The sequence below is a fragment of the Borostomias antarcticus genome (genome assembly GCF_949987555.1).
Source record: "Borostomias antarcticus genome assembly, chromosome: 14".
Taxonomy (NCBI): Eukaryota; Metazoa; Chordata; class Actinopteri; order Stomiiformes; family Stomiidae; genus Borostomias; species Borostomias antarcticus.
Window position 1 is genome coordinate 7,784,127 of NC_140247.1, and position 9,745 is coordinate 7,793,871.

The following is a 9,745-nucleotide window of genomic DNA, read 5'->3' on the forward strand; positions in this document are numbered from 1 at the left end:
CTAATCGCTGACCTATCCTCAGATAGTCTGACCTGATTAATCGCTGACCTATCCTCAGATAGTCTGACCTGACTAATCGCTGACCTATCCTCAGATAGTCTGACCTGATTAATCGCTGACCTATCCTCAGATAGTCTGACCTGACTAATCGCTGACCTATCCTCAGATAGTCTGACCTGACTAATCGCTGACCTATCCTCAGATAGTCTGACCTGACTAATCGCTGACCTATCCTCAGATACACTCTGAATGTGCTGGAGGACCTGGGCGATGGAGAGGCAGCAGGAGATGAACTGATCGTGAAGTGGGTCAACAAGACTTTGGCAGAAGCCGGGAAGAGCTCCAAGATCTCAAGCTTCAAGGTCAGTCATGTATCACAAATGAACAGGCTTGGTGTGGGAGTGTGTGTGAGTGAGTGTAAGTGTGTGTGTGTGTGTGTATGTGTGTGTGTGTTTCTAAGGCATGGGTAGGTATCAGACGTATGCCCACCTCCCTTGTTCTCTGTAAAGCGCATTGTGTTGCCTCTGGGTATGAAATGCGCTATACAAATAAAGCTTTGATTGATTGATTGATTGATTGATTGATTGATTGATTGATTGATTGATTGATTGATTGTGTGTGTGATTTCAGGATAGAGGGATCAGTAGCAGTCTTCCTGTTCTGGACCTCATTGACTCCATCCAGCCAGGCAGTGTGACCTATGACCTTGTGAAGACAGGAAGTCTCTCTGATGATGACAAACTGGAAAATGCCAAGTTAGTTTGTCTTTAACTAATCCTAACTAACCCTTACCATAATGCCACGTTAGTCTGTCTTTAACTAATCCTAACTAACCCTTACCTTTATATCCAAGTTAGTCTGTCTTTTATTAAAGCTGCAATAATAAGATATGTTTTCACATTTTGTCAAAACTCATTAAAACCACCTGATATCAGATTGTTTCATTGAGCCATAGCGTCCTAATAGCGTCCTACTTCAATGACTCACCCCTACCAGTCGCTGTGTCTTGTTATTCCAGCATTTCTGCCTGTGTTGTCAAATTATGGCCCGCAACTTCTCTTCACTCTTCTCTTCGCTCTTAAATGTACATATTATATGTTTTAAGCCTTTTGTTTCTCTTGCTTCTATCTAGTGGTAGGAAATAGTTTCTTGCTGCTTTAAGGGATTTTCATGCCTGGGACCCCCAGAGACAGTCAGCTCAAGGCGGATGATGCCCCACTCCCCCCCCTCCATCCAGAATGGACTGGGTCCTAACTCTAACCTCTGACCCCAGGTATGCTGTTTCCATGGCGAGGAAGATCGGGGCTCGTGTGTACGCGCTGCCAGAAGACCTGGTGGAGGTGAACCCTAAGATGGTGATGACTGTGTTCGCATGCCTCATGGGCCGAGGGATGAAGAGGGCGTAAACACACACACACACACACACACACACACACATACACACACACACACACACACACACACACACACACACACACACACTCACACACTCACACACTCACTCACGCACACTCATATACATACAGACACACACACACACACACACACACACACAGTTCTCAGCCCTCATCATAAACATCTTGAACATCATTTACTCTTGGCTGCAGGTGTTACATGACTGCCTGATGAAAGCTTTGACCCAGTCAGTCATGTTACAGTAGTGATTTTCTGGAGGAGGATTGGACGAGGTCAGATCCCAGTCTGTGTACTGGGATGTCCTGTCAGTCCTGCCCAGGAAGTCAATAACAGCCAATGAAATCTTAGTTAGCTACTAACAACTCAGTTAATGCTGAACATATCTGACAACATAGCTGCCGATGAATGTGGAGATAAGCCATGTTTGACTGTGGTTGGTTTCCTTTGTTATTGTTCAGTGGTGAGTGGTGGAGGACTGGAAAGTCTGCTCTTTCACACCTGATGGAAGGGAAGGGAAGGGGAGGGGAGGGGAGGGGAGAGGGGGGAAGCAATGTTGAATGCAATGTTGCTTTGATGCTGATTTGACCTGCTGACCTCAAAAGCTTTCAAACATTCCTGTTTTCTGTTGGATCAAATTCACCTTTGATCCTGTTCAATATTGATCAAAAACGACATACATTATGCAAAATGTTTGTGTATTATTTACAGCCGGCAATCAAAGCTTTGAATGTCGTGTGTGTGTGTGTGACGATTCAGAAATGGGAGAGAAACTGGAACAGTCTGCACTTCAACCATGGAGTCAGACTGGTACTTCCTCAGTATATACGAATGTATAAGACTAATAAAACTGTGCCTAGCATTGAATCAGTGTCTCTGTGTGTGTGTGTGTGTGTGTGTGTGTGTGTGTGTGTGTGTGTGTGTGTGTGTGTGTGTGTGTGTACAGTATGTGTGTGTGTCTGTACTCATTTTTTATTTATGAACTTTGGAGAAAAAAGGACCCTGTGATTACATACAAGAAACCTGTAGATATTCATTAGAAATACACAACAATGAAAACATGCAACAGAGTATGTTACATGATAATGGAAAGTTAATACCAGCTATATCCTTCAGAAAGTAGTTCAAACACCAACCGCTTGAAACGGCCCACAGGGACCAGGGACTCCAGCTCCCAAACACTCAACACTAGAACAGTCACAGTTGTTCCCCCTAGAACAGAGGCTCCAGGAGGGACGTTAACGTCAACCAGCCCTGGAACCATGTTGGGTGTTTTTCCAGTTGAAAAGCAAAGTGAGGTAGTAGGTAGGTTGTGGAGCAGTGCTTTGTAAATAAATATCTGCCATTGTTGTGACTGTCTTACTGTCAGGGAAGTCCATCTCACATTGCAAGGAAGTGTACAGTGATGAGTTCACTCAGGCCTGGGTTACACGGCAGCCTAACAGTTATCTATGAAAATAATTTGTTTCGAATGCTGCCGGTCTTCAACCAAAGGAAATCTTGGTCAGCCTGTTCTCAGGCCTACATTTCCAAATTAAGGTACAGCTTCCATTTGGACAAAGCAGACCCCAAGTTTGAGATGCACTTTTTACCTTTATTTAGACAGGCAAATCTTATTGAGACACAGGGTTTTATTCTCAAGAGAGACCTGGTCAGACAAACAGTGGCAATAATACAAAGTTACAGGACATTAAATACCAAAACAAAATTAAGACACAAACATTAAAATGATAAAAGCAAAAGTGCCCAAGTAAACACAGATTATATTAAGTACAAGAGCAAATCCCCACGGACCCTCTCTCCAGTTTCCCTAAAAGTAGTTAAAATCCTCCAGGGGAATCAAACTGGACAGCTTCAGTCCTGCTGTAGCGTGTTCCAGAGTAGGAGAAGGCCTTCTTCCCGAGGTCAGTATGGTCTGAGGGGGTGGTGAGAGTCATCAAGTCCTGGGAGCGTAGGTGATGGCAGGACTGTTTATGTGACATGTAAGTGGATAGTAAAGTGGGCAGTAATCCAAGGATGGATTTATAAATGAAAAGATACCAGTGGGGAGTTCTGCACTTGGATACTGATGCCCAGTTAACTAAAGAGTGCAGAGTACAGTGATGTGTGAGGGATTTACAACCGGCTCTGAATCTCAGAGCTCTGTGATAGACAGCATTTGTGGGACCCCTTAAGTGACCTCAGATAGATAGATAGATAGATAGATGGATAGATAGATAATAAATATTAATAAATAATAGTCATGATAACTGTGATTCAACCCATCTTCCTAATGTTCTCGTTTATCACGCAGGTCGTAAACCACCTCTTTCTCTCTCTCTCTCTCTCTCTCTCTCTCTCACACACACACTACACCACTCCACACTCTCACACCACTTCAAAGGAGCTTGCTGAATAACAATGAGCTTTCTTGTACAAAGGAAAGGCTCAGATGACACACACATACAAAGTAGGGAGAGAGGAAGGCAGAGAACCCTACAGATTGATGGTTGTGAGATGCTGTTACAAAGATGAATTGTGTGTGTGTGTCTGTGGAGAGGTCGCATATAATTATATTCTCTCTCTATTTCTCTATTCCTCTTCTCCCTCTCATCCCTCTAGTTTACTAGTGAGACAGACAGACAGACAGACAGCCATAAGAAGCTTCAGAGACAGACAGACATTGCTAGTTGTAGCTGGAGAAACGAGTGAACGAGTGACCAGCACCCAACCAGATTATAGTCCAATCAAGTTATTCGACAGAAGGCAATCATCAATCAGGTTCGTGCTTAAAATATCCTTAAAACACTTTCAACACACGCAGGAGCACACACACACACACACACACACACACACACACACACACACACACACACACACACACACACACACACACACACACACACACATTAACTTTCAGCAGCATCAGGGATACAATATCAGAGCAGGTAGAAACATTTTAAAGATGCATCTTTCTCTTCATTCTCTTTTATACGTTCTCTCCCCTCTCTCCCTTTCTGTCCTCTCGTTCTCCCTCATTTTCCTTTTCTTTCTGTAGTCATGGCTACTAGACAGATTGTTGCTGTGCCAGGTTATAATTGATAAGACTACTATAATTTATAACAGACTACTGTATACCTAGAATAACCTTCATATTTTAGCGTTTTGTTTAAATCCACAAATCACTGTGTGTTTGTGTGTGTGTATGTGTGTGTGTGTGTGTGTGTGTAGAATGACAGGGCAAGTGTTGGGAGAGAGTACAGACTTGGCATCTCACAGATTATCAGTGAAAACCTGGACAGAGGAGGAGGGAGAGAGAGCAGACAGTATGCTCAGCAGGTTAGTAGTAAACACACATGATACACCTCACTGCTGAACTGAGATATGTAATTATATAGCAGTATTCATGATTTAGGGGACATCTTACAGACGTGTGTGTGTGTGTGTGTGTGTGTGTATAGAGCACAGTCGATGTGTGATGACACATCCTCAGAACTACAGAGGATGGGAACCATTGGTCATAGAGGCCTCAACTCCCGGAATTCCTTCCGAGGCAGAGGAGCCTTATCCAGGTGAGGAAGAAACTATTCCTCCCTCCTAGCGCTTCCTCCCCCAGATTGGTCAGTATGGTGCTGACTCCTCCCCCTCTCCCCAGACTGGTCAGTATGGTGCTGACTCCTCCCCCTCTCCCCAGACTGGTCAGTATGGTGGTGACTCCTCCCCCTCTCCCCAGACTGGTCAGTATGGTGATGACTCCTCCCCCTCTCCCCAGACTGGTCAGTATGGTGATGACTCCTCCCCCTCTCCCCAGACTGGTCAGTATGGTGGTGACTCTTCCCCCTCTCCCCAGATTGGTCAGTATGGTGCTGACTCCTCCCCCTCTCCCCAGACTGGTCAATATGGTGCTGACTCCTCCCCCTCTCCCCAGACTGGTCAGTATGGTGGTGACTCCTCCCCCTCTCCCCAGACTGGTCAGAATGGTGGTGACTCCTCCCCCTCTCCCCAGATTGGTCAGTATGGTGGTGACTCTGAGAGAGTGGGCCCACAAGAGCCTGCTGGAGGAGCAGGAGCGTCCAGACTCCTTCCTGGAGCGCTTCAGAGGACCAGAGATGCAGGCTCCGCCCAGCCGCGTCAGCCACACCCACCCTGATGCCCCGGAAACCAACCACGCCAGACACACGTTTGACCACAAAATATTTGTGACCACACCACACATACGACCTCAACACACAGATATATTACTGTGATTATCCCCAAATTTCCCCCTACGTTTAAGTTCATATTAATCTATCCATTACCACAACACAAAAGTGTGACTATTAATGATGACATGATAATCAAAATGTAGTAATATGCAATAAAAGTGGAAAGTTGGGAATAATAAACAGTAAATAAATGTGGATCAGTACAAAGTTTTAGCTCTATGTTAGTGTACCTTAAGTAAGAAATTAAAGAAAATTCACTAAGAATTTTGCTAGCAATAAGATAGATAAACTTTAATAATTAGAGATACAGTACAGATCAAGATTAAAAGTATACATTCAATAGCCTAATCCTAGTTTACGGTTTCTCAAAATTATGTCCTTCCAGTTTTGTGTACATTTTTTGAATTGTGATGTACCCACTTTCATTTCCTATTGATTCTGTGTGTGTTTGTCCATATGTGTATGCATGTGCTTATATTTGAGTATGTTTGCGTTGTTTGTGTGTGTGTGTGTGTGTGTGTGTGTGTGTGTGTGTGTGTGTGTGTGTGTGTGTGTGTGTGTGTATGTATGTGTGTGTGTGTGTTTATGTGTGGATAGTAAGAGGTCGGTCGCTTTGGTCTTAGCTCCAGCTGATGATGTCTATTACTACTGGCTGATCATCATTGCCATTGCTGTGCTCTACAATTGGTGCCTCTTGGTGGTCAGGTATGGTATCACACCTCCCTGTACTTATACATGGCTAGCCATGATCGTATTGATGGCTAATTTGTGGATTTCGATAAATTATTTAAAATACAGTATGTGGTGTGTACGTGTGTGTGTTTGTGTGTATGTGTGTGTGTGTGTGTGTGTGTGTGAGTGAGCGTAGGGCCTGTTTTGATGAGCTGCAGACCAGGGGGGCAGTGGTGTGGCTGGTCCTGGACTACCTATGTGACGGCCTCTACATCCTGGACATGGTTGTCAGGGTGAGGACAGGTAACCTAGCAACCTGCTACACTTTAACTTAAGTGTACCTCAGATGTACACGCTTTATGACTCAGTTGTTGTTAGTTCTTCTTCAGGATCATGAAACGAGTGATGGTCCTGTGGTAGATTTTTTTTTTTTTTTTCTGGTGTAATAGTTAAATGTTTTTTTTTATAACTTAATGTAAGAAAAAACAAAGAGATGTGTTTTGATTCCAAGGGTCAACCCCCTTCCACTATAGCACTGTTACTAAGGGGCCAGGGGTTGGAAACGATGGCCAATTATACATAAATATCTTGGCACCATAAGCTGACCTTAGTATGTAATTCTGACATGCCTTTTTGTCTTACGAAACTGTCAAAGTTCCAAGTTGACAGGTCCCTGATGACTCTCTTCTATAAAGCTTATATACTTTCTTTTTACATTCTCTTTGATATGCTGGTATGGCAGTGTTGGTGTAAAACAAAAGAATGCACTAGCCAGGATAGTACAGGTGTCCAGCAGACTAGCCTGTCTGGCTTATACTACAAACAGGTGGTGAAGAAGGCCGAATTCATGCTGTCTGTGAGGCCAACATGGCTGACTATGACCACTCCTTCAACAGAAGTTTCAGACCCTCCCCTCTGTCACCTACTTTAGATTCCCCACTGTCAAGACAAACAGGTAGAAACACTCTTTTATTCCCACAGCCATTTCCCTTTAGAACCCGGGAGAAGGAGGTAGTCTAGAACTTTCCAGAAGAAAAGGTATTGTGGGCTGCCTGCTGCTCCAGCTTCAGAGGCCATTCAGACAGGAGGTGACGGCGGCACCACTGCGCTCTGGAACCCAGTATTTTCATTTGCTTGCTTTTCACTGAGATGATTATGATTTTTATGGGCTGGGCACCTCAGCTGCTGGGACCTCTTGTTATTGCCAATATTCTCATCTTCCTATCATACATGAAAAATCAACAAACTTTGCACATAGTCTAAAGCCAACAAATTTTGTATATACTCAATTGGCATTGTGGTGCTACAGCAACCGTCTAAATTATAAAACTTTGAAAATTCATAATAAGTCAGCTGTATGTGCTATCACAACTACTACCAAAATGTAGACCCAAGTGACCAGATGCTTTGAGCTTGCAGGAATTGTAAAGTCCTCTGTTTTTCTCAAAAACTGTAAAACCTATTCAACCGTTTTCCTCCCACATTTCTTGGTCAAGTGACACTAAATCTGCTACACTGCATCTTCAGATTGTCCTCCACAAACGATCTACACAGATTTTGGAAATCAAAAATTGAGCCCACAGTGCAGCAAAATGTTTTACTGTAAACACTACTGTATGCAGCTACTGTAAATTCTCACTCAATAAATCTCATAAATGTCATGACATGGTATAGTAGATGTAGAGTGAAATTTTTCTGAATTGTCTCTCAAAAACATAATTTTTGACAGTATTTTGAATTATTTCCTCATATAAACTATTGCTTTTGATGCAGAAGAAATACACTACCCACAATCCTATAGTGCAAGAGCGACATCTCATTGCATGATAACAGCGAGCTCCACCAATCAGAGACGTCGCTGCAACCCTAACCTGACCACAACCCCAAACTAGCCATACCTTAACATGACCACATCCTGTGTTTGTGTCAGGTTACTTGGAGCAGGGCCTGCTGGTAAAGGAAGTATCTCGGCTGAGAGACAGCTACCTGCGGACGTTCCAGTTCAAACTAGACGTGGCGGCCATCCTGCCCACAGACTTGCTGTACCTCTCCCTTGGCATACACACTCCTCTGCTGCGCTTCAACCGCCTGCTCAAGTTCAACCGTATGTTTGAGTGCTTTGACCGCACGGAGATGCGCACTAACTACCCCAACGCCTTCCGCATCTGTAACCTGGTGCTCTACATCCTGGTCATCATCCACTGGAACGCCTGCATCTACTACAGCTTCTCCAAGGCCCTGGGCCTGGGCTCCGACTCCTGGGTCTATCCCAATGCCTCCGAGCCAGGCTTCAGCTCCCTGACTCGGGGCTACGTCTACTGCCTCTACTGGTCAACCCTCACCCTGACCACCATCGGAGAGACCCCGCCCCCCGTCAGGGATGAGGAGTTTCTGTTTGTGGTCTTTGACTTCCTAGTCGGGGTTCTGATCTTTGCCTCCATCGTAGGAAATGTGGGCTCCATGATCTCCAACATGAATGCCACTCGCTCCGAATTCCAGAGCCGCATGGACGCCATCAAGCACTACATGCAGTTCCGGCACGTCAGCAAGGACCTGGAGGCTCGCATCATCCGCTGGTTCGACTACCTCTGGACCAATAAGAAAGCGGTAGATGAACAGGACGTGCTGAAGAGCCTGCCCAATAAACTGAGGGCGGAGATTGCCATAAACGTTCACCTAGAAACACTGAAGAAGGTAAATCTGTCTCTCCCTCTCTCTATCCTTCTCTCTACCTCTCTCTATCCTTCTCCCCCCCTCTCACTCTCTCTCCCTTTCTCTCCTTCTCCTCTCTCCCCCAGGTACGTATCTTCCAGGACTGTGAGGCCGGCCTGCTGGTGGAGCTGGTCCTCAAGCTGCGCCCCCAGGTGTTCAGTCCAGGAGACTACATTTGCTGCAAGGGCGACATCGGCAAGGAGATGTACATCATCAAAGATGGCCGCCTAGCGGTGGTGGGAGAGGACGGAGTCACTCAGCTGGCTGTGCTGACGTCCGGAAGCTGCTTCGGGGAGATCAGCATCCTTAACATTCGGGGCAGCAAGATGGGCAATAGACGCACAGCCAACATCCGAAGCCTTGGCTACTCGGACCTCTTCTGCCTTTCCAAACGTGACCTGATGGAGGCGCTCACCGAGTTCCCGCACGCTCGACTGCAGCTGGAGCAGCGCGGACGCGACATCCTGCAGAAGGAGGGGCTTCTAGAGGAGGGGGATGTGTCTGGCCTGGGCGCGGGGAGCCTGGATGAGAAAGTGGAGAGGCTGGAGGCTTGTCTCGACCGACTCCAGACCCGTTTGGCCCGCCTTCAGAGTGAGTACGCAGCCACTCAGCTCAGACTCAAACAGCGTATCACGGCCCTGGAGCACAATGTAACCATGGCTACCACCGGCAGTGGCTTCCTGTCTGACGTGGAGGGCAGCGAGAGCGTCTGGGGTGACGGCACACGCAGCGAAATCAATATCCAGCTCTGACGTGCCGTCTCT

The 9,745-nt window shown here is 45.8% G+C and overlaps 2 protein-coding genes across 3 annotated transcripts in view; both read left to right on the forward strand.

The window, feature by feature from the left end:
- The window catches only part of LOC311317766 (plastin-3-like), a gene marked incomplete at both ends in the record, with an annotated part of 8,967 nt that extends 7,561 nt beyond the window's left edge, over positions 1-1,406 (forward strand). For both annotated transcript variants that reach the window (XM_084448875.1, XM_084448874.1), the window contains 3 exons: positions 239-362; positions 631-755; positions 1,274-1,406. In XM_084448875.1, the coding sequence (XP_084305001.1) occupies positions 239-362; positions 631-755; positions 1,274-1,406 (382 nt within the window). The remainder of the gene's footprint in view (positions 1-238; positions 363-630; positions 756-1,273) is intronic.
- Positions 1,407-4,624: 3,218 nt separating this feature from the next.
- Positions 4,625-9,733, forward strand: LOC311317765 (cyclic nucleotide-gated cation channel-like; the record flags this gene model as incomplete). Its single annotated transcript, XM_084448873.1, has 7 exons — positions 4,625-4,738; positions 4,861-4,964; positions 5,399-5,572; positions 6,195-6,302; positions 6,466-6,572; positions 8,200-8,963; positions 9,068-9,733. 7 exons carry the CDS (start codon positions 4,625-4,627, stop codon positions 9,731-9,733), a joined length of 2,037 nt encoding a protein of 678 aa, XP_084304999.1.
- Positions 9,734-9,745: the final 12 nt, after the last annotated feature.